We start from the raw sequence: 25680 nt of genomic DNA on the forward strand, positions 1-25680 counted from the left end.
TCACACGCCCACCATGTTTCCCCGTCTTCAGGCGTTAGTGGCAGAGACTGTAGCGCCTGGTTCTCTGTCAACACATAATAGCTTTGTGCATGTGGATGGCTGCAACAGAAAAAGGAGAAAATTCTTAACATGTATTCATTCACAGAAAACAGCAAGCATTTGCCCCAGGGCGAACTTTATTACTGCATGTGATCTGTTCCATGTCTCAACTGTGATGTTATTTATATTTTCTATTAACAACGTCAAACCTCAGAACATCAGCAGAGGAATTATTATGGAAACAGAGATATGACATTTAAGACCCACATTAATGATGTGACTTGTCAAAGAGGAAAACACAGAACAACTTACCAATTCTTAAGGTGACACTCCTCACAAAATCTATTTTGAGTGAAGCCTCACCACCTGTAGGCTGAAAAGCCGGATCTGAAGAGTTTATTGTTTGCTTATGAGAATGACGCACTGCTTACTGCAGCATCCAGATTAAACACATGCAAAATGGATGGACCTTCTGCTACTAGGGCGTTGTCTAGATGTAGGTTGATTTCCGGTTTTGCCGGTCCGGTGTATGATCTTAAACTGGTTTAATTTCAATTAAATGAACACCAAAAGTGTTGCACTGACCAGGAATCGAACCCTACTATAGTATTCAGAGGGCTACAATGAGAAAGACGACTCCTCGTTAGTATAGTGGTCAGTATCCCCGCCTGTCACGCGGGAGACCGGGGTTCAATTCCCCGACGGGGAGTGCGGTACGCTTTTTTGAGCATCTCCTCACCTCGTCCGTGCCAGACGCCGAAAAAATGTTGTTGAATCGGCTGGCAAAGAGGCAACAAGAGCAAGACCTTTACAACAGTAATTTTATGATGGCCCACAGACTGACGTGTCAGAACACAAAGCAAAAAGCCCGACAGTACAATGTCAACAAAACAAAAGTCAGCTGCATTGGCCGGGAATCGAACCCGGGCCTCCCGCGTGGCAGGCGAGAATTCTACCACTGAACCACCAATGCTCACATGCTTATATCATCCACAGCCACCGCTCAGTTTTTGACGTAATATTGCCTTCGTATTCCTCTTCGGCCGAAATAAGTGGCAGTACACCGATCCACTTTGTGTCCCTCAAGAGTGCAACGGCACGCCAGATTTTAAGAGTAACAAGTCCGGTTTATAAGGTCATATGAAGGCATAACAGGAACATGAGTGTTCTGTGCTGCATTATCAGTGCAGAAGAGAAATAAATTGTTCTGTATGAAGTATTTGCACAAATGTGTATAAGTTGCTGTCAGTAGCACTTAACTCCAAATTTGAGGTCATGTATGCAGGCATGTACTGTTAAACCATAGGATACTTTATTTTTGTGTGGACTAGATTTTCAAAATAAATGTTTTTATTGTACCTTGCACTTATCCTCTGGAGTTGATCCCGGCTGACATTGGTTGAGAGGCAGGGTGCACTCTGGACAGGTCAACAGATGATCACAGGGCTGACACATAGAGACAGACAACCATTCATGCTCACATTTACACCTACGGGAAACTTGGTGAACAGTTAACCTAACCTGCCTGTCCTCGGACTGTAGGAGGGAGCTGGAGACCTGGAGAAAATCAACACTGACTTGTGGAGAACATGCAAATGCCACACAGGAGGGCCTGTAACCTGTGGCAGCAGTGCTAACCCCTGCACTTATTCTAATCCTGTTAAGAAACAAACACAACAAACAGCAAATCAAAGAGGGGAGTCAAATCAACATAACTGCGTGCTTTATTGATATACAGTAAAGCATTTTATAATACAGTAGTAAGGCATATATTTGGTGGAATCTGATATGTTGTGAAGTATTGACGCGTTATTTGAAAAATGATGTGAGAATGAAACACAAATGTTAGAAATGAAAAAAAAGAAGAAGAAATCAATCAAATCCAGTGTCTGGATCAAAACAAAACCCTCTTAGGTCATACTGCAATAATGGGATGCCAAAAACAAAGGAGTGTAACGCCGCAGTGCTCACCGCGAGCTTCTCTGAGTGGTTATACATTAAATAACAATGGAGTTTATTTAGTCACACATGCTAATATTGTAACACCTCACACAGCACAAAACAAAATAGCTTTTAAACCGAAGACAAAAAGACACCTCTAGAATAAACGCATCGTCCACACAGGAAACAAATATCTAGTATGTCCCAGGTATGACAGTAGTGCACACGGATTTGTTTGATTTGTGTAAAATGCTCGTTTTTAAACTTTAAAAATGCAGTAAATGCATCTGAACATTCAGACTGGAGGCTCCTACAGTGCAGTAGAACATGTGACGGAGTGAATAGAATATCTGACGTTAATCAATCATCCAGCAATATTCAATTAATAACAAACAATCTGAGAGGAGTGTGGGGTCGAGTACAGTAGAGAAATTGCCTCCGAACTGGACTTTGACAATTCAGACGAGGTAGAGCTTCCGTTACTGGGCTTCCTAAAACTTCCCAAAATATTTCTCTGTTAACGTTGAAACAGAAAAAAATCCTCAAAAATAATCTCAACTAGCAGCCTTGTAACACTGTAGTGCTCAGATTCAATTAAAATCACATTCTTCTAAGTTCCTCTTACAGTAATTCAGACAAAAACTAATAAACAGTGTACTGTGTGGAGTCGACAGACACTTAGAAAGCATCTTAGTGATCAAAATTTGAATAAAATCCTGACTTAAGATGTACCAGTGCAATAATCAGGACTTTTTTCTTTAAAAAAAACCCCCAAGTCATTTCTGAAGGAGTCTGTCAAAGACTGATTAAGAACTGAAGAGTGCAGTTTGGATATCCTGTTTGGATATAAAAGATGCAACTTTAAACTTGCTCCATTTTATTCAACAAAAACTACTTTTAGTTTTTGCAGGGGATACTGGCAGACCAGCGGATGTACAGTTTGGACTTTGAAATGTAGGGTCTTTTCTGATATGCTATAAAGTCGCATAATGGGAAATGTAGGATCCAGTGTTTTCAAAGTTTTACCCAGAATTGTAACAAAATTTCTGGATATCTCAGCATCTCTAACGTCAACTTCTACCATTCTTTTAAGAATCTGTCTCTTATGAGTCCCTCACCTTCATTGAAATGCTATACTGAATCACTGGACTGAGCTTTTAAAGGGATGGTTGGTATTATTTCTTTCAAGTGGGGTTGTGTGAGGTACTTATCCATAGTCAGTGTATTACAAGTGAAGTGTGATCCCAGCTGCTCCTTTAACTTGTGCTCTATATTAAGTCCTTTTATATTCTGAACTGCTGCTTTATAATTGTCCATGTTGAGTGCCAGGAGTGCCGATAAGGAAGCTAAGCAATGCACTGCTGTGTATGGAGGCAGCAGCAAAACGTATTTTAGTGTCCGTATCACTTTAAGTGTATGCTATATTTAGAATAATTTCATAAATTAGAACTTGCCACAGACAGCCCTTTCAGAGAGGAGAGGCGTTAACTGCCTCAGTTGTCTCTCTATGATTGCATCAAAGCCGTCAGACTCTGCTGACAAAAGTAGTCTTTTGGGCTCACAGCATACAGAGCTGCTGGTCTGCTGCTGCCTCGATCAGTTACTTAGTCGTGGTTCTGTGTGACCTTTTTTAATCTGCTAGAACCCTTTTCAACGCCAAACTCGTAATAACACAAACTAACTGATTGAGGCAGCAGTAGACCAGCATCTTCAGTCTTCAGTGATTTTAAACTACTGTTTTTCTCAGATATTAATAAAAAAGTTCCCAATTGGAAATCACTGTTAGACAGCATAATAAAGCTGTGAAAATAATCGAAATATGGCGTACCCTTAAACTGATTTTGTTTTTGTTTTTTGGTTGCTAAAATACATTTTGCTGCCCCCGTGCAAAGCAGTGCATTTCTGATCTTCAGTGACGTTACTCCTGACTGCTTTCCCAAATGGGGGTGAGTCAACCGCCATCTGCTGTATGCAATACACTGACTATGGATAAGTTCCTCAAACTATCCCACTTCAAAAGATCCAAGCTATCCTTTTAATGTGCACAGGCATCTATACTGTGACTCATACCAGCTGCAGCTTTTCCTCACAGTCGTCGGGGTGAAGTGACATTTATATTAAGTTTAAAAGATGATGCACTAACATTTATGTGCTATGCTAATTTTATATACGTATATATAAAATCAACACAGTGTACAAATAGTAAATCTAATCTTGAGTCAATAGGATGACAAATGCAAGACAGCTCACTTACTCTGGGCCTTTTTGGTGCTGAAAACAATATCAGAGACAAACTGCAATAAGATTATTCCCCACTACTTGAGGACAAAAAAACTAGAAAAGTGATTTAGTCTTCAGTCTTTTCAAATGTTCAAATGTTGTTCAATTATGTCTTTGCTGACTCACCTCAGTTCTGAATCGGGCCTGTTACAGCATCTGTTTAAGCACACAGTACACTGTGCCCAAAACAAACACAGGGATGAAACTGTTGCCATAGAGATGTTAATAATAAGAATGACGAACAGATCGATGGATGGATAGATGGACGGATGAGTAAATAAATGAATAATTCAAATATAACATGAGGTTCGTCAGCCAGAGCCGCCTCCAAAAAAAGCTGTAATGTAATGTGGAAATTAGGCACCACCACACAAACACACATACACACACACACACACACACACACACACACACACACACACACACACGTACACGCACAGAAACTCACACACAGTCTCACAGACAACGTACTGTAAAGATCCAGGATGCCTGCATTACCTTGACTGTAGTGTACGCTGTTATAGAAAGACATTTTTCTCTTAGAAAGCACCCTTATGATTACAATCATTCTTTTTTTTGATACAAATGTCTGAAATGCTTTTGCTGTTTCCCCAATTACAAAGAGATGGCAATTATTCGACCACACTGAACACACATATTTGTATCTCATCTCTCTTTGCCCCATCACCCCGCTCTTGTTTTATACAATTGCATAGAAGTTTATAAACCAGCCTCTGTTAATAATAAAACAACTTCAGGACGTTTTAAGAAACTACTGAAATCTACAAGGTATAATGTTTTTCTTTTGTTTTTGTTTTTTACGCGTCATTGCTGGAACCGCAATCCTTCACAAAAATAGACGTTATATATTCTCTTTGTAAACTGTGTTTCCAATCCAGTTGTTTTGACTAGAAAAGCATGCGATAGGTAGGAAGGAAAGGAGGAGAGGAGAGGGAGGACGAAGGGATGAAGGTTGAACGGGGGCGGGATCAGAAAGGCAGGGCCTCGTGCTGTTCGGCGCTCTGCTCGTCTGTCATCACGCTGACTAGTGACTCCATGGCACGGCCCAGATCATCGGCCATGTGGAACAAACTGCCAATACTGGGACCTGCAGAGAGAGGGGAAGGAAATAATTTGGTTAACACAAGCTCACAGGTACATGACAGTTAAAACGGGCCACAGTGTGTGCTACATACACAACAAGACATCTACAGCAACACTAGCAGCTCTCTGAGGCTTTCCTGAAGTTACAAGCTGATCGCTAGCACTGTTTGAATGTTTAAAAGAGAGGTGTGCTTGGACGGAAATGGTGTTCTTCAATACATTTAGCATTTCAGTAAAACATCATTAATAAATCTTAGACAAAAAGTGTTAAACGTCAGCCAACCATCCAGATCAATGAAAATTGTCATTAGTTTTGCAGGTATTTGAGGTTAATAAAATGGTATGCTAATGCATAGACATTAAATGGTTAATTCTGCATTCTGCTGATTTTTATGCAGCAGTTTGTGCCTTTTCTGCACAAATTTATGATGTAAATGTCTTGAATTTTGTCACAGTAAAGGTCTCCTGCAACTCTCAATGTGTTCCCTGCAATTTAAAGATAATATTGTAATGTTTTTTGCAGCTTTTAGTTAAACCAACACCTTTCACGTGCATTTAAAACATCTGAAACCTGAGCAAACTGATTTGATTTCTTTTAAAAATATGACTTAAGAAGCAACAAGCAACATGGAAAAAGTCCCACAAACTGCAAGAAATAAGGAAAAGGTGACAAGAAATTCTTTCTTTTTTTAAAAAAACAACTAAATTTCAGGTCAAGCCAATGTTCTCAGGTTTCAAAGGATTAAAATAAATGCTGAAATATATTTAAACAATGTTTTGTTTTGGAGTTTGTGTTATTCCAACATTTGAGTCAAAAAAAGTGTGTCAAACAAATGTTTATTTGTTTTGTCCAAATATCAGTTAATTGGTCTCCTTGATTAAGAAAAAATACGGTATCAGCCCAAAAAATTCATATCAGTCAACCCCCAACATATTCCACACTCACGTAACAACCCACTGCATGCAGCAGGGATGCAGAAACAAGTGAGCAGAGCGCTGATGGTTTAAGTGCACCGCCAGAACAAAAAGGGTGAGTTTGACATACAGCATGTTTGGCTTTGCTTCATATATCAAACTGTTTTGAGGTCAAAGATGCCCTGCACCGACCACTTGCATCTACCATTACAACTGATTTGTAAATTCTGACTGAAAAGCTCTTCATAAGGTTTTTGTTTTAGTATGACCACAAAATCAGCAAAGATTTAAGCCTTCAGTTGCGGAATAAAAAAACCCCATGCTGCTGTTTGAATCATAAAATGTCAAGCAAACTCCCTCTTGCTTGGATTTTGCTTCAAATGTACAATAGGACCGGCTTGGTGCCAGATCTATGAATTGTTGCCCACATCTGTCATTTTTTAAGCAAATGAAAAAATCAATGAAGTGTAAAGTCTGGTTATGAAACTACAACAGCACCCCTACTTGGCCAAAGTAGAGCACAAAAGAGCATGCAGCAAATGGCACAGCAGTAAACAAATGTTCCTGTCTGAATGTTTGCAGGGACAAATAACACCATTTTATAGTGCCTAAACTTACATTAGTGAGAAATTCTCTTTTTCTAATCTAAATGAAACACTGTTGATATCTACCACTCTAAGAAAAAGATCATTTATGCCTCAGAAATCACAGAACTCTGCCTACAACAAACTGGTTTTATCCGATTAAACTGTGGCTGAATCTTATACTGAACCCCAAATCTACATGCATGCAGAGATGCTCTATTCACACACACATCATACTCCCCACAGTGCAGAACAGAGCGGAAGTGTGACAGGACAGAAAAGGGAAAGGAAATTAAAGACAGGGAAAGAGACGGAGGATTGTTTTTTTATTTTTACCCCTGAATCACTGTACCATGATGTTTACACTCGTTTGGACATTTTGTGCGAAGTTGCATTTTCTACAGCAGCCAAACCTCAGTCCCGCTATTAAGCCAATTATTATATTTTTCTCATGACTATGATTATGTGTTCTGGTAGAAGCCAAAAGTGGTACATACATGGTAAGTGCATGAAATGGAAATACTTTTTTACAGGCCCAGGTAAAAAAAGTACTCTAAGGTAGACTTTATTTAAGCATATATAATGTACTTATGATCAATGTACTAAAAGTTGGCTATTTGTTTGTATGTCATTGGTCTATCATACATGCTACTACTTAAATAAAATTAATGTATTTGGCTGTAACATTTTAAGATTCCATTAAGTACTGAAATATATAATATACAACAATTTCATACTGGTCTACTTAAAAAAATACATGCACATTTCAATGCAATCAAATACAAACTCAGATAAATGATACATAAAAAGTAATTTCACCACGTTCTGATTTTAAATAAATATATATATTCATTATGTAATATAAGTGTATTAACATATATAAAAATTGGTTGAATGTTACATAAAGTAGAAAAAGTCCATTTAAAACAGCATTAGTAAAACAGATTCTTTTTAGTATATATAAGTGTTCCTTAATGGTGTTTTAAAATATTATAGTGAAGTCAAATTAACTGTATTTTAGTATATCATTAGTAATACTAATAATGATATATCATTAGTATATGAAGTACATGTTAGTACTTCAAAAATGGCACACTTTTAGTACATAAATCATGTACTGACAAAAACTTTAAATGCAACATTTTTGTTTTTGCTCCCATTTTTCACGGGTTTGTTTCAAGATCGAACACTTTTTTTGATGCTCAGCAGAAATATTTCTCTGTAGTGCTTGTCATGTGAAATCCTAACAAAAGCCTTTTTTTTTCAAGATGAAACTGCGCCTTTTAGAGTGGCCTTTTATTATGATCACTCCATGCCACCTGTGTAGTAATCATGCTGTCTAATCACAGAAAATATTTTAGAGAAGCAGGAGTGCTCATGAACACAGATTTTAACAAATTTGAGACCAGAAAAAGTGATGTCTTTGTGTATAAACAAACACACATATCTTTAACAAAAACCTTTGAAAAACAGGCGCAAAAACAAAAGTGTTGCATTTAAATTTTTGTTATCTGTAAGTACACGTAAATCATGTGTTTTTCGGTATATTTTTATATGGAAATGAGATGAGAAGGTGAGGGGAGAAAGTTGAGCCACTAACCTCTCATGGGTGTCCCCTTCTCCCTCCTGGCTCACGGAGAAAAAGAGGAAAGGAAAGAAAGAAAAGAAGAAAGAGGAAAAAAATCAGCCTTGCGTTGGTAACAGAGAGAAAAATAAGTGAAGGACAGGAAACGCTTTACTTTAAGATTTACAGCTGAAATGAAGTTTAAGTTTGAGCATCTCACTGAAAGGAAAATGTATGCTTATCCAAAAAAAAGCAGGATAAACAGTACTGCATTATCAATTTTGTTCTAATTTTATATAATTAATTGCTATTTTCACAATTCCCTTAACTCTGTAAGAGGTGTAACATGGTCATTCTGTGTATTTTTTTTGTTGCAAAAATCCTAGATTTTTACCTTGCCCAAAGTTTGACCTTGAGAGTTTTTACCTTTTTGCATTACATGAATTTTGTTGGTGGATGACAAAGACAATAACACATCTGACTGCATCACCTTGGTCTCTCCTTAACTATGATGGCAGTTTTTTATTTTGATTTTATTTTGACCAATTTGCAGCTTAATGAATTATAAAAAAAATATCACCAGTTGCAGCCCTATGTATTTTTTTCCTATATTGTGGCCAATTAAATGTGTAATTCAGTGTGCTTTTGTCTTAGTGTTCACCAAATCGTCCTACCTGAGTCTGATGATGGTTTAATCCTCTCTGAACACACGTACACGGGGACCTTGACCTATAGCCAAAGCCTTTTAAGACAAGTCAGCTGTGTATAAGATGATGTTATTGGTGCCTGTGTCTAATGAAGATCTGATCGGTGGAAACTTTTCACAGACACTTTGAATAGAAATCACTGTGGAAGCAGAAAATAATTTCCCTAACGAGACCTAAAACCTCTTTCTCTTACATCACAGGCCTGTTTTCCTGTTGTCTCTAGGCTACAGTTACCTAGCAATGATCATAATAATAGGTATCTTTCAAAGAAATGTCCTGTAATTAGTTGTGTCAATTTGTATTTTCCTCAAAGTTAAATGCCTTAAGGAACGCTTCAATTAAAACCATTTTTTAATTCTTGCAGTGCCTTTGTCTCCCCCTCCTGGCAAAGACAGTAATTACACAAGCACTGTGGACATGTGCTTGTGACGCATGTCTGCAGGTGAATTCGCCGCAACGCCCCCAGGAGCTCTATCTTCAAGTCTTTTTTTTGGACCTAAGTCCTACCTTCCAGAGTGGTGCCCCCCCCCAAAAAGAAACTTTTCTTGGACGCTTTTTAGGATTTTCTGTCACAGTCCTAGCTGCTGCTCCGTCACTGTGGTCTCTCTCCCCTTCCTGCTACCTTAAGTTCTGGCCCGTGCACCAGTACGGTCGCCACAGGCACCACAGCCTAGCACACTGTGAATACAGAGAGCTTTTCCTGATTGCAACAGGTTTAATCAGCATCGTGAAAACTCGTTCGGCGTGAATGTGACTGACGTTCATGTATACTTAAAAGTCCCCACTCCAGCTTTAATTTAACTTAATAAATCTATTTAATTACTATATGATTTTGTATAGGAAAAAGTGGATATCATGTGCAAGACACATTGGTGTTGGTGCCCGTACCCTGGCTGTGAGGAAAAGAGTTATTGAGCTGTTCCATCACTTCCTCCAGACCAGATGCATCTTGGGAAGGGCTGGACAGCTCGTCATCACCTGAAATAGGAAGGAGATTAAGTTTTTCCACTTTCAGAACTAAAATAAGGCCCAGTCAAAATACCCTCCTCTCTCTCCCCCGCTCTCTCACTCTCTCTCTCTCTCTCACACACACACACACAAAAACTTAAAGAGGGCATTGTAGTCATATGTAGAACACCGTCCAACAGCATGGTCTCTACAAGCTGTTAAATCAAACACCTCTATTTATATCCTTCAATGTTTTTAAAAGGGTGGATGCATATTAAAGGATAAAAGTGTGTGTGTGTGTGTGTGTGTGTGTGTGTGCACTTACCCATTGTATCAGTAGTCTGGCTGGCAGCCACACGGAGCAGAGGGAGGGAGGAGTCTGAGCGCTGAGAGGAGGTGGAGGGAGAGGACAGTGCTGTGCCGTTCACCTTGGAATCCGTCTGAGACACACACACACACACACACACACACACACACACACACACACACACACATACACTATTTGATACACAGCAAACTGGCAGTCCTGCCACACAGCTTAATTAGAGGAGTCAAAAGGGAAGTGAAGTGTGTGTGTGGGACCAAGGAGTTGGCCTGATCCACTGTGTGTGTCAGCTGCTACTGGCACTCAGACAGTGTGGAGGAAGCAGCTTCAGTCTGAGCTCTGAGCTCACTGGTGGGAACTTTACATCAACTCTGAGGCTTTGTTTTAGTAATCCACCACACTGGAAGGGTCTTGTGCTTCTGGTCACTTAAGTGTGTGAGGGTTCACTGCCTTGCTCAAGGTCACGTGTAACAGTAGATGTTGAGCACACAGAGGCAGTTTTGCCATAATTCTGCACACAGTCTGATAGAGGATGGACTTTCCTCAGTAATACTGATCTCACTTACACATACTACAGGATTTGCTTTAAGTATGTTAGAGCTACGTTACATCAACAGCTACAGAAATAAATATATACCCTTATGTAACATTACGTGAAAGGTTATACACAAGAGAAATTACAACAAAAATGTCAATACACACAATAAAATTCTTTCCCAACTGACTTTCCCAAAAATTGTAATGATTTTTCCTAATTCCATGACTTTTCCAGGCCTTGAAAATGTGATTGCGATATTCCATGACTTTTCCAGGTTTTTCCTGACCACGGGAACCCTGCATTTATGTGAGGTTCACAGACAAAGTATACACAGCATTTGTAAGTGTTCGCCACGGTGTTCCCGTCGGTGTGTACCTGCTCCAGCAGCTGTCTGAGCCTGTGCAGCTGGGACTCCAGCTGTTTGTTGTGGTCCTCCAGTATCTGCATCCGGGCCTCCAGACGTCCTTTATGCTGCCGTAGAAGTTTGGCCTCAGCGATGAGCTCGGCGTCGCGTGCGCTCTGTGGCGACACCGGAAGCATCTCCGGGGGCGATGGCAGCGGAGAAAGGCCCTTCCTGTCGTGGGCCTTCTTCAGACGGTCGTACTCGGATTGCAGCTTCCTGCAGCGAGGGCAGAAAGGAGTCAATCTGCGGCTTACTCTGATGCACACGTGAAATATCAAACACCCACGGCTTAGGAGAAAATGTGAACTTTTGTTTTATTGATTGTGGAGGGGAAGCTAGGTCACTGCAGCAACATAGTGCAAGATATAAATAAAACAGAAACAGTAAACATCCATCAGAAACAGTCATCCTCCATGCATAAGGCAGTCAATGTTTTATCTTTTTGCTTCAACAAAATCCCCTCGTTGGAATAAACAAAGGGGCGGCTGAGAGGAGGAAGCCTATTAGGAGAACCATGTCTGCTACAGACGTCAAATGTTCAGTCTTTATTGATTTCTATTTTAGGACATTTGTATCCTAGGACTGATTAAATCCGAGGCAGAGAGGAGGACACTGCTACGTGGCTGTCTGCCCTCACAAGAGAACATTTTTACAGGGGTTGAAGATTCATATAATTAAATTATAGACATTTTCAGACCCAATTGAACCCTGTCGGAGATACACATAAATCCAACTTAGCACTTAAAATAAACATGAAAATTAAAAGCCTAGTCTGCGTGGCTGGCTGGGAGGAATTTTCACTAAGAAATCAGGCAACATAGCAAAACATATTCAAAGTGGGTTGTCTCAGGATTTCGCTGGCTGTCTGCTAATTACGGTATATACTATAAGATTAAAGGGAAATCAGAAGCAAGTTAAGGCACCCTTGCTCATTTGAATACACGCATGGGTTTTGCAGCTACAGTCTCATGTCTGCCATACACAGGAAGACTTTGAAAGAACTTTGAAAAGACTAAAATCTGACACCCTCTCACATCTAAAGACATTCTGAGTATTTAGTCTCACACTATAGGATTTTGCAAAGACTGGGGTTCTTGAAGGGTCACTCTTTGCAAGACTAACTTTTTCTGCAATTAAATTCCTTTTGAGAGTATTTCCCATCCTGCTCCTGGTGGAAAATATTCAACCAAACTCCCTTTAAGACATAAGACATAGTAACAGTTCTTTCTGTGACGGTAAAAACTTATCAATCTAGAAACACAAGATAAAATGCATCATATGTTGATGCAATTCCTGGCAATTCTGCATCAATATAATCCATAAAGATAAACTGTATTAGTGTACAAACGTTTCATTTTGACCTTGGTTGCCTGGACCTGCTACCAGCCTCTGTTAGTTGGCTGCCCTATTTTAGTGGAAGGAGACAGTGGGAATGAGAGGTTTACAAAAAGATTTCTTACATAAGTAACCAGATGAGAAAAATAAAGTCCCACCAGTTGGACGTGCCTAGAAAAGCCCAGGAGGCATCCTGGAGATGATGTCTAAACCACCTCAACTGGCTTGTTTCAATGCGAAGGACAGCCCAGTCAATTTTAGCCAAATCTGCAATCTCATCCTGTCATTCACCACCTGAAGCTCAGGACCACAGGTGAGAACACTCATGTAGATGTCGTGCTCACGCCGCACCAGTATTTTTGCACGAAGAAAGCATTTGAACATGGCCTTTTAATACAGACTTTTTCAATGATTACAGAATTCTAATTCTCATCTATATCTTTATATTTTGTACAAAAATATTTCTGCTGAAGGCTGACTGCGGACGCCTAAGTGAAATGAATCAATCATCCCCATGTTCTATAATAGTGCGTCAGCTATTGAGCTTTTCAGAAAGTGCAGACCAGATTTTACTGCGCATGTGTTGTATCCCCACTGTATGACGTGACATGACGCTGTGACCTCCTCCTTTAACCTCCTTGTCAGGAACAAGACCCTGACATACTTGAACTCCTTCACTTTGACCACCATATTATAGTGGAGGGATTTGTGGGTCCCTTTGGCCCGGGAGTTGTTTTTTCTGTGGCTGTGGCGACTCATGGGGTCACCTGAGGCAAAGTGGTTCCAGGTGAGGGGCAAGACTGTTAACCTTTTTCACTAAAATTAGCATATGCATACTGGTTTTCTTAAATGTGTGAAAACAGACTAAAGCAGACAAGACGTGCTCATCCCTGGCATGTCCGAAGTTTCAAAATACAACATTTAAACATTAACCCCAAACCCCTGAAGAACATAGGTTGTAGACCTTTTTTGCAAGCCCCCTCTCAGTTAAACAAAAATCAAGACCCTTTAACAGCTAATTCTGCTGAAGTTAAAGTTAGAATGAGGATGCATCGAAGGAAAATAATTACACGCACATCACGTAGGTGCCAGGCAATCAAAATACGGAGCACATTGAGGAAAACAGCTCTGCCTGCACGCTTACTGCATGCAACAAAAGTTAAATGAATTGAACCTTTCAATGATACTTGGATCCTCATCAGGTCAAAATTTTAGGTCATTCTGACCTGACGAAGACATGAGAATCATCAGAAGGTTGTCTTGTGTGGCATGAAGTGCATGTGCGGCCAACCGAATTTGATAAGTCCGTTCACTGACCTGTTCTCCTGCTCCAGGTCATTCAGGACCCTCTCCAGCTCTCCCTTCTCCTCCGTCTCCATGGAGATGAGGATCTGGGCGGGGCTGCGGGGTTGGCTGAGGGGAGAGCCTTGGTTCAGAGACTGGCAGTAGTGCTGGATCAACATGTGCTCATCATCACTGCAAACACACACACGCACGCACACACACACACACACGCCAAACACACACACACACGCCAAAAACACACACACACACACGCCAAAAACACACACACACACACACAGGCAGAGGAAAATGGAGAGGAAAAAATAAACTCAGCAAGTGACTGAAAGAACATCTGAACAGGACTGCACCACAGAAGAAGAATCTAGAAGACAGCGGGGACAGAGAGAGGGCCAGAGCTGTTGTCTTTACAACACATTTGTCCTGAACTCTGTGTGTAACGCTTGATATTTGGCACAATTCGATTGACCACGCTCTGCCAACTCTGACCGATCACACACACGGCCCGCAGAGTTTGGGAAAATTTTAATTGGGCCAGGTATTTAGATGCTGCTGTGTTTCAGCTCAGCCAATCTTCCATTGCGAATGCTAAAGAAGCTGCAGAAATGTGCTGTTTGAAAACAACAAATCCTCTTTTGAGACGACTGCTGACTTGAAAGTAAAACTCATTATGGGAGGAGTGTGTAGTTCTGGTCTAAAATCGCCTCTGGATGCTTTCTGCTTCTTTTTCATTTCATCAACCAGCTGTATCTCAACGTTACGTTGATGTGTTGCACTGGAGCCATTCTTTACTCTGCAGTTTTAATTACAGGCTTACTTTGCATGTCTAATTCCAAGTGCAGTTATTACAGTTGATAAACTTTAAGCTTTATCATCCCTGAAGGAAACTTGCCTTGCAACCGGACCATATATGCAAAGCATGGGCTTGAATAGATACATAAAATACTATAATTGAAATTTTTGACTTCTGGAAGTGTCTGGAGTCTATTAACTGTGTGAATCTGTGGGATGAAGTCTAAAAACGTTTCTCGTTCGCGTGTTGGAAATACGTACTTTAACTATGTGTTTGAGAAATCTGCTTTCTCTGTTAACTTTGCCTTTTTTCTGGTTTAAAACAGATGTAATATAGTAATAGATATTGTTCGAAAAAAGAAAAAAATTACTCTGCTTTTACAATTTAGCAAAATGTCACATTGTTAGGGCAGTTGCAAAAATAAGCTATCAGGCTGCATTATGGGAAATAAAGGATCCAGGGGTTTTGGGGCTTGACCCATACCATGGACCTTAAGTGAGCATTTCTCAGTCTTTGCTGCTTTTATTTTGTTTCTCATAAGCAACTTTCAACTCCATGGAAGTGTCACATTAAATGGCTGTAGCACCCCTCAAATCACGTAATTACTTAGTCTACAAAATATTAAAAGTAATCTATGAATGGCCAACACGTTACCCCCAAATTACAGTCAATATATCAAACACTCAATGATTTGGACTGATAAATAGGCAAGTGCTCCCATTTTTCACAAATTTAATTTAAAAAATCTAAGACTTTTTTTGTGCACTTAATAGATATATTTCTGTCAAATATTGCACTTCTCCTTTTCCAGGTTAATCCATTCACCCGACAGATGTGGCACATCAAAGTGTGCATTAGGATGGTCATAATAAACAGCCACTCTTATATGTTCAGTTTTTAAGTCTTGGAGGTTATAGTGTGGGCTGACATAAGCTACAAGCAATGAATCCCACAAGGATTTTAATAATTTGAGAGAAATACATCTTTTGTGTGCATGACAAAAAAAGTCTTAGATGTTTAATTTAAACTTAAGAAAAATTGGAGCACATTTTTTTTTTTTGCTCAGTGTTTGTTTCAGGTCAGCTCTGGCTGTTAAAATTACTGATGGAGGGATTTCAGCGTCGTCTATCAAACTGAAATCTATTTTTGAATCCACAGACGTTTCTTACTGATTAAAGAATTGTAAAGAGAGAAATGGAGAAGAGTAAAGCTCCAGCATATCAAACTGTAAAATGTAGCTGCAAAATCAATTTATTTAAAAGGTATCACAACAATCTATGGAATTGTTTACTGGGAGAGTAAATCAATGCAGTTTTTCGTGTTGAGGTGAATTTGGCTTTGAGTTTACGATGTTGACCAGTAGCAATTGGTCTACGCTGTCTGCGTATAAACTGCTGCTATCACAATTAAAATCTTTATTAAAAACTCTGGGAATTTATTGTGCTACTTTCTGGTGAGACCACACCTAAATACGCGAGGTCAAGATATTTATTGTGATTGGAAAGATGTAGATTTTGACCAGCTCTTAAAACTCAACAGCTGCTCATTAGCAGAGTTTTCTGTCCCTCTCTCTGTACCATGCAAAACCTCCTTTTTAAAATCATCATTTTTCAAGAAAGGGAATCAGAGAAAGCAAAGGCATAGTTGTAAAGATGAGTTTTAACAGATTGTAGACATATATGCTAACATGAATATTGTACATATTTAGATAAACACTAAAACTGTCATTACTTTGAATTTTGTTACCGAGCTGCAAATTAATCTTTCATCTGTAACATAATCATTCAGAGAAAATCTTATCCCTGAGGACAATATGAATATGTGAGATGTACTGATATTACCTGGTAATATCAGATAAACACAGTACATTTGTATGGGATACGTTGATGTAAACGCAAATAAAACCATAACATGTATCCAGAATATTGAGCACATGTAAACATAGTCACTGACATACATCACAACCAGCCAATGGAAACAGAGGAGACAGAGCCAGTTTACACACAGCGAGCCAATCAGTGAGTGAGGAGGTGGGCAAAACAAAGCAAACAAACAAAAAGCGTTTCTCACATGCTCTCATTGGGTGAGATACTGTCATTCAGATAAGAGCCATTACGATTCTCCATTTCTGCTAACCTGCGGAGGGGGGAGAAACAGAGCAGTCAGTCCCAAAACCAAAAGGTCCAGCAAGTAGCAGATTCTAGAGGGAACATCGACCTCAAAACAGAATTCAGATATTTGCTGATATGATTGTGTTTTTTTGTTTGTTTTCCGAGTGTAACTTAATGTGCAGATCGATATGAAAACCTGATAAAACCAACTGTAGGCGTAATGTGTCCTTTGATGGGTTAATGCCAGCTAAAAGGAGGCTGGCTTTCACAGCATGAACAGCAGAAATGTGCTGTGTGTTTGTGTGAATGGCACAAAACCAGGCCTGTTGTCTCTAGTTATTACTAACTGTGCAAATTACAGCGAGAATAAGGGGGATTTTGATAGCCATGATTTTTTTTTGTTTTTGACAATGTTGGAGATCCTCTGTGTTTGGCATATGTTATCTTTTTATTCTGTAGCCTGTGGTCGATAACTTACAGAAACAACTGTAATGTTTGCTTAATCTATCACGATATCCCCCAAAGGCAAGGAAAAAATCATGTTCCTGTTCCTCCTCTTATACCCCTTTCCAACTAAAATTAGCATGAGCACGGTTTGATAAACGTGCTAAAAACAGACTGCAGACTGCGTTCACTGCCCAGCTGTGTACACGGCGATGTGTGTGTGTCTGTGGGTTGTTTTGGTGTGTCTATTTGATGTCACCAACAGGCCGGCAAACAGGTAATGAGTAGAGAGATAAAAACCCGTGTCGACTGCAGAGTCATTTGACCCGGGTGTGAATGCCGATCATATGCGTGCCCTTTGCATTAAAAAGCCAGACGTTAGCAGCTGTTTACGGATTTTTTTGTGTAGATGGAGTGAGACTTTGAGGCGTTTGCAAGAATCCACCTCACAAGTAAGAAAGCAATCACAGCCTCTACCACAGCTATCAATCATTTAAATCACTGCTCATAAACTGCGATCAAACTGTCAAACTTGACAATGACTAATGACAAATGATCAAATATGAATCAAGATTCTGTTACTGCAGCGCCTATTTCCGATCTTTAAACCCTGGTGTTATGTTTGAATAAACTAAGGGCTGGCCATTAAGACAGGCCTTGTAACAAACCTCCCGGCTGTGCTGCTTTAACAGATCTATCTTGATAAAATAGCTGTGAGTGAAAAGGCGAAGATTTAAATTGCCCTGTCGCTATTTCCACTGGATCATTTTCCTACTGGTGTGAGAGTGTGCCCAAAAAGTAAAGCGATTTTGGGGGGTTAATCAGCATTCAAAAAAAAAAAAAAAAAAAGCTTGCAGTGAACATTTAAGCAGATGGACTGTGACAGACTGGCATCTGCCCAGGCCGGTTTTTTACTCATAAGCTGCTGCGCTACAGAAACAAGAGATAACCTTGCGGTTTGGGGGCCATCAGCTCACTCAACGCTTAATTATGTTACTTCTGCGCCCTACCGCCTTCCTTTAATCTGCTGGAGGGTATCTGGAATCTGCCAGATCTAGACGCGACAGGGGCTAAGAGCACAGGGCCGGAGGGGTGCATGTGACTCAGCGTGTGCGTCCGTCAGCGTGTGCTGATGTGTATTTATATATGTGTGTGTGTGTGTGTGTTAGCCTGAGGCAACAGTGAGTGGTGTCAAACACTCTCTGGCAGGGATCAAAGACTCGGCCTGTGGCTCAGACCTCACACTGACACTGCAGAGGAATGCCAACAGCGGCCGACTGACTGATTCAGTGACCGATTGATCGACTGGTTGATTGACTCATTTTTTGATTTATTTGACTGCTTGTTGTCCCTCAGCGGTGGGTTTCTGGGAGCAGTTAGGATCACTGCAAACTGCAGGAACACTGAGATGTTTTGGTGAATAAGCTCTGATTGACTCAGTGTGGCACCACAACAATATTGATGGGTTTTCTCTCCCCTGAGTCCAGTATTGATGAGGGTTTCCAGCGCACATGCTGGCGCATTGGACGGCACAAGCAACATCTCAGATGCATTAGCATATACTGGACTCTCACTGCAGAACGCTTATTCACCAAAAAGTCAATGCATCACTTCTCATGTGAACAGATTCAGTTTCACTGTATGCAAAGGGATATCTTGACACTTTTGTAGAGCTATATACTATTAGTTATCTTCATTATTATCAGACTAAAACATCAGCAGTATTTTCTTTGATTTTTAACCCCTGCACTGACACACATTTAAGACTTTCACATAAGATGGCAAATGCCTGATGGTAAAAAAAACCTATAGTTTGTCAAGGTATCCCATTATTCATCATTTAAAAAAAATCAACAATCGTGCATAAACCACTTTCACAGCACTGCCATATACAGTCATTAATATATGGAATATTGATCTGAAATTAAATGTTTTCACTGTTAAAGGTCCAGGAAACTCAAAATTGTGAGACTGGGGCTAAATATGCATCACTGGTGTTGTTTTGCTTTAAGATCTTGGAAATGTGATAGTTTGCTGTTAACTGACCAATCCTAAGTCCAGCCTCCCATAGTTACTGTTGCTAAGTTGGGCAAGCTTGACAAAGGGTGCGTTCGTAAATCTAACCTGATGTTCTACACGAAAATGAGACAACTGCTGTTGGAAGAAATGGGGCGTTCTATTTCGACATAAATGAACAAACTATGTCGTTAATCACACATGGACTCTGTTCAGCGCTCCGCTGCCCCATCTCCCCAGATGGAGCAAAGTGCTCTGGATAACCGAAACGGTACATTCCATCAGCGCTCCGAATGTACGAACGGTCCAGTTTAGCCAGAATGTGCTCTGGATCTCAGAGTGAGTATTTCCGAACACATCTAAAATGTAACTTGGCAACGCCGGTTCCTATTATTCAGGTTCTGCAGTGTTAAATGCACAGTTTCTGTGTGTCAGGCCAAAGAGCTTTAAGAAACCAACAGCAAAGACTCCAATACGTGATGGAAGGATATATTCATGATGTTAAAAGTAAATTGGTATATCTAATAAACTGGCAACTCAGTGTAGTTAAATGTACCTAAATGCAGAAATGGAAGAAGCACAATTGGTTAAGTTTCCTGCACCCTTAACTCAAGTTCAGAGGAAAAAAGACAATATATAACATAAATAATCCTCCATATTGCAAAGCCAGACACTTTTTAGACCGACTGTGTATGAGAAATGCCTGAAAGGTTGATTCACACCTTCAATGTTAGCATTTAATAAGAATAAATTACTAAAATGGGCCCACTGGGTTGCGAACAATTGCTTCAAGTCATTTATACATGCTTGAGTGGGTGTGGAAGCTTTCACTAAATGAGAATAATTGGACTTGTTCAGAGGTAAAAACACCTCTAATATGTGACTAACAGCTGTATAACACCAAAAGCTCTTTAATGATCAGCATTTAGATCTATTAAGTGGAATGAAAATGAGAATTTGGACTGCAAGTTCCTCAGAACGGCGTCAGCAAGGAATTAGGGCAACCGATCCCCTGTGAGTTAACGGCTGCGTGAACACAGTGGGGGGAAGACAGACAGCCAAATGCAGGAAGTGTGCTGTGCTTTAGCATTTTCTCCAAATTCATTATTCCAAATCACATCAATCAAAATGTTTCTGGAGTCTCGGAAAGCTCTCTGGAGGAGCCATTATTTGCAAAGCTTGTAGGGCCGAAGATAGCAGCAGGGAATGCAAAAGTGGAGCACAAGGAAAGGTTATTCATCGAGTCCTGTTCGCAACACAGTGAGTCTACGCTGCGATGAGCCGCTGCTGAGGGCAGTTAGTGTGTTACCGGTTGGCGTAGTGCTCGATCCGAGTGTGTGTGTCGTCATGTGAGAGCTGCGGGGACGATCCAGGCCTGTGACACAAAGAGAGACAGATAGAAAAAGAGAGATTCATGAATCCAACCAGGAGGGACTCGTTAATCCCAACGCACACGCACACATGCACAAGCTGCATGAATCCAGCGATGAGGCGAGCAACAGTACGACACAGACGTGTGGCAGCGTGAAAATGCTCTGTAAATAAGCTCCCTGCTTGTATCCTGCACTCCTGGCATGGAATACATTTGCCTTCACTTCAAAAGATGCTTTGGATCTGAGATCTCACACCTCGTCTGCTGAGAAAAAGATCAGTATTTTGACATCATTAACCAGGAGTCTCTGAGGGTTCAACAACTTTTCCTGCAGTGTTTTAGTCCTTGAAAAATTAGGGTTTGACTCTTTGAAATCCTGAAAACTTCCCTTTGCAAGGGCACCTTGACGTTTAGAAGTTTTATCTCTTAAGAGTGAAACAGATGAGTTTTAAACAGTAAGAAGAGTAAAGAATGAACAAGAAAAATGTCAAAAATAAGCCTTTAAATCTGGGTGTTAAACTCATTTTAGTTTGTGGGCCACATACAGTCCAATCTGATGTCAGGTGGGCTGGACCAGTAAAACCATCATCACCATATTTAAGAGTTAAACAAACTTTGATACAGTGAAAATGTTTTATATTATTAGTGTGTGTGGAGTTTAAGATATCCTGAACTCAAATATTTTAGATATTGTCTGGAATTGTGGAGCGATATATATACTTTTTTATGCCGCCTTGATTTTCAGAGTCATTTCAAGATAGATATGTGGGACGTTTACTTCGCAATATTTCTAAATGTATTGCTTGATTTCTGTGTCTGTATAGTCAGAGATGTACCATTTACTGTCAGTAATTACCTATTTATTGTATTTCCAGCAACCGCTATGATCAAAGAATACAGACATTTTCCTCACAATTTAGTGGTATTTACTTTTTAATTTGTCGCATATAAAATCGGTCAGGCTCCAGTATAAATGACTTCTTTGAATTTTCACACTTTGCATAGTCCTCCAGAGGGCTGGACTGGACCAGGCTGTATGCATGCTTTAATGATATGTACCAGTACGCTGTTCAACATATAGCACTTTGGTACGTCTTCTTTTTTTTTTTAATTACAATTCTAATGCTTGCTAATGCCTTTGGTGGTTATTGGTATGCCGCTACCCTTTTACAGGATTAAGGCACTTATAGGAAAATCCCTCATGTTCCACTGGCAGACACTACATCCCATGATACAGACGCTAAGTGATGTTTACTGTTGAGAATAACGTGTCGGTGCTGTGTGTGACCTATAAACAGATTGCCACTCTAGTTTCACAGGCAGATAAGACCTTTCACAGACACACTGCTAATGTTACACCTGTGTTTTAGTGTGTGCTACACTTGCCAACCCTTCCCATTTGCCTTCCTGCTGTTGTCACAATTTTTCCAGTTTCTGGCATTGTACAGCGTGTACATGCCAAGCCCTACAGCTCTAAAGGCGCACTGTTTTCTCCCGTTAGTGCTCCCCGCTCTCTTCCCTGTTTCTCTGTGTTGGCTGGTGGTGAACGACTTGTCTCTGCTCTGACCATTTTACATGTGCGTAGGTCCAACTGGATGCTTCAGCTTTGGTCACCATAATGCAGAAAACAAACTCTGGAACTCAAATTTTTCTGGGGCCCCCCACTTTGGTTTCCAAATCTTCCCTGTTTTTGACTTCTAGTTTAGATCTAGCTTAGCTAGTGAGTCTGTCTGTAGTTTTACTAACCCTGTGCGACAATCATGGTGAAGGTAAAAACATGCCAGTCAAACATGAGTGACATGGTGTCCGTAAGCAGCGCCAGATATTGGCATGTGACAGGGGAGTTTCAATCGGTCAGAAACTATTAAATAAGGTTAATAATTGAGTCATAATTTTATTTTTTTTGTGGCCTGGACATTTCTTGTTTAAAGCCAGAATCAGACGAGTGATTTATCCCAAATCACAGATATGAAGGTGGATGTGGGGTCAAGCAGCAGCAAGGAACTGTGAGATGTAAATCCACCACAAAATGGTACTAAACAATGAGTGTGAAATGTGTGGAGTTAAGTGTGTGTTTGTGTGTGAGACTGAAATAAAGAATTTGTGTGTATAATTTAAAAAAAGAAAATGTAATCATGTATGTTTGCTGTGTCTGATTGAGCAAGACAATATGTGAACATGAAACTGAATGTAGATAATCTGTGTGTGTGTGTGTGTGTGTGTGTGTGTGTGTGTGTGTGTGTGTGTGTGTGTGTGTGCATGTGCCAGCCAGGTACTCACGCATGGTCTACGGGCCAGAAGTTGATCAGAGTGACAGGACTGAAAGACAAAAAAATGTGAGATGATGACACAGGAAGTGGGCGGACACTGCACAGCAAGGCATGATGGGAGCTGTAGTATGGAAGGCAGCGGGGGGGACAGGCAGGGAGGAGTGTGACTCCAGACTGACACAAACAAGACACAGTGATAAAATATGAGTTACTGCATATTGCACGTCACACACATCCATAAACATACACACACACACACAAAAACACACCAGCACTATTGATAAGAAACTGATTATTAATCACCATTAAAACATTAATATTACCTGAAGTATCAAACCTTATGTGCATGGACTTACTGAAGTGAATGTGTTTTTCTTTAAGAGAGTGAAATCAAGAACATCCAACACACAAATACAATATAAAGGGTGTGTGTGTGTGTGTGTGTGTGTTTGTGTTGCATCGCAGAAAGACAAACACGATTCACAGTTACACATTAATCCGGGATGAAATGTCAGTGTGTGCATGTGTATTCGGTGTGTGTGGGTGTGAACAGTCTCACATTCACTTCAACCTTCGAGTCATTAATCGCTTAACAGACCATAAGTTCCTACAAACGTAAAGCCTTCACAATATGCTGCGCTGTTGTGCTTCTTCTCTCTTCATTTACGTTACAGAGTCATTGTGTTTCAGGTGTGCAGATATCCAGATCGACCATGCAGCACTAAATGCTCAGCCTTGACAGAATAATAGTCAGACATTCATCATTCTTCTCTGAGAGCCACGACCAAAATTATTATTGACTGTGTATCTTTGGCATTATGTTAAAAAATATAAATCATACATTTCTATTTCTTTTCTGTTTTTCTTTCAAACTTTGCTTCCCGACTCTTTAATAGTCCACTTTTCTCAACAATAGGAAGCAAACACACATTTAAAATGGATAAACAAACTAAATGTGCACTGTGTCAGAAGCAAACACACCTGAGGAGCTGGAGACCAATTTGAAAACATTACTGCTCAAACACAATCTCAGCTAAATCTGGAATCAAACTGCATGCATGTTAACATTTTAAATCAATGTGCTTTTTTAAATTTATTTTATTTTGAGTCTCCCCTGCTATGGCTGTCACATTAAACTTGTCTATATGGACTTGTAATTGTTTGCGTGGTTGATTTAATTGTGTTTGCTGTGTAGTAAAATGGGGATGGGGGGCACATATTGTATTTCAAATTGCATCTGTGAAAAAGTGTATTTGCATGACTTTAAATACTAATAAAAAGACCTTGAAAGAAAAAAAAATGTTGAATGCATGTGTGTATGCACAGGTGTAAATGTGTATGCAGGGGTTAAAATTAAATGTCTGCGTGCAATCGGAGACTTGTGAGCATTTGTTGTCAAATTAAGGTCACAAAAATGGGAGTGTCTCTCAGTTTGTAATACAATCTATTTTCTCTTGCTGGTTGTGTGTGTGTGTGTGTGCATGTGTGTGTGTGCGTGTGTGTGTGTGCGTGTGCGTGTGCGTGTGCGTGTGTGTGTGTGTGACACTCACGTTTCCATGTTGTCTCCCTCCAGGATGGTCTGGACAGGCAGGTAGCCCATGCGTGGGTGTTTGGCGAAGTAGCGCTTAGTCCTGAACTTGTTCTTCAGCACCTTGGCAAAGTCCCTGACATCCTCCCCTGATGTAGTCTGAAGAGAGACGGGGCACAAAGGTGGCTTTGTTTACTCCATGGGAGTGGGGCGCGCACACATACACACAGAAACTTGCAGAGCACACTGCTAATTTATTTCAAGCCCTTTTACCTTTATGCACACATCTAGTGAGTGCAGTTAATGCCCTCACTGTCAGGTCTGAGTGTGCCATTACAGTTAAAAGAAAGAGAAAAAGCTGATTTATGACTCTCAGCCAGGGCTTCAGCGTCTTTATTTCAGCCTCAGGTTTTCCATTACTTTCTGTGTTGTCAGAGATCGTCTGTGACCCAAAACATTTTATTCCCTTTCTGGTGCAGCAGCTTAGTCTCTACCAGCTCCTGAGAAAACAGCCAAATGCTCCACTACTTTTCACCAGCTACCAGCTAATGATGTTTTCACATTATACATTACTTGTTACATTGTTAAAAAAAGGTCTGACCTGCGAGAGTGCTCAATTGCTTTCTTGCCAAATTAGTTGGAAACATACCACTTTCAAGTCTTCACCTAAAATATGAAACTAGAGCCGGCGTTAGATAAGCTTAGCCTCTTTCAAAGACAAGAAGAGGGTAACACAGCAGACAATCCTGCTTCAGCTTCGAAACATTGCCTAAGTGCACCTTTAAATTTTGACGAACTAAGTAATTCTCTGTATTTCTTTGAATTGGTGAACAGTGATGTAAGAGCAACATGTGCAAATTAACTGTCTGCTGGCTAATATTTAGCACAAAGACACGAGAGTAGTATTGATTTTCTTATTTAACTCTTGGAAAAAGGAGCAAGTAAATGCATTTCCTAAAGAATTAGTCTAACATTAAAACATTGATTAGTGCAGATTTAATGAATGAGTGTTATGTAACTAACCATTTTCTGTTATTTCATAGACCAAAGACTATAATGAGTGTATTCTTTTATATAATCCCATTCATGTTTGATGGAAATTTGAATCCTACATTTTAATTATGGTTGTTTGCATTCTTGGGGTTATAAGACAGCCAACGT

At 40.1% G+C, this 25680-nt stretch overlaps 1 protein-coding gene and 2 non-coding genes across 6 annotated transcripts in view; 1 reads left to right on the forward strand and 2 right to left on the reverse strand.

Moving 5' to 3' along the window:
* Nucleotides 1-676: 676 nt before the first annotated feature.
* trnad-guc (transfer RNA aspartic acid (anticodon GUC)) lies at nucleotides 677-748 on the forward strand. Its single transcript has one exon. It is a non-coding gene; the product is annotated as a tRNA-Asp (tRNA).
* Nucleotides 749-941: 193 nt separating this feature from the next.
* Nucleotides 942-1012, reverse strand: trnag-gcc (transfer RNA glycine (anticodon GCC)). The gene has a single exon. It is a non-coding gene; the product is annotated as a tRNA-Gly (tRNA).
* A 733-nt stretch (nucleotides 1013-1745) lies between these two features.
* Nucleotides 1746-25680, reverse strand: part of dmd (dystrophin) — a 324760-nt gene continuing 300825 nt past the window's right edge. For all 4 annotated transcript variants that reach the window (XM_088074779.1, XM_042513262.2, XM_088074780.1 and 1 more), the window contains 9 exons: nucleotides 24542-24678; nucleotides 23002-23040; nucleotides 20659-20724; nucleotides 16849-16914; nucleotides 14001-14159; nucleotides 11321-11564; nucleotides 10408-10522; nucleotides 10023-10112; nucleotides 1746-5368 (listed from right to left, as the gene is read on the reverse strand). In XM_088074779.1, coding sequence (XP_087930905.1) covers nucleotides 5250-5368; nucleotides 10023-10112; nucleotides 10408-10522; nucleotides 11321-11564; nucleotides 14001-14159; nucleotides 16849-16914; nucleotides 20659-20724; nucleotides 23002-23040; nucleotides 24542-24678 — 1035 coding nt within the window. In that variant the 3' untranslated portion in view covers nucleotides 1746-5249. The remainder of the gene's footprint in view (nucleotides 5369-10022; nucleotides 10113-10407; nucleotides 10523-11320; nucleotides 11565-14000; nucleotides 14160-16848; nucleotides 16915-20658; nucleotides 20725-23001; nucleotides 23041-24541; nucleotides 24679-25680) is intronic.

Source organism: Plectropomus leopardus, chromosome 24 (assembly GCF_026936395.1).
Source record: "Plectropomus leopardus strain MGB_pleo_1.0 chromosome 24, ASM2693639v1, whole genome shotgun sequence".
Taxonomy (NCBI): Eukaryota; Metazoa; Chordata; class Actinopteri; order Perciformes; family Serranidae; genus Plectropomus; species Plectropomus leopardus.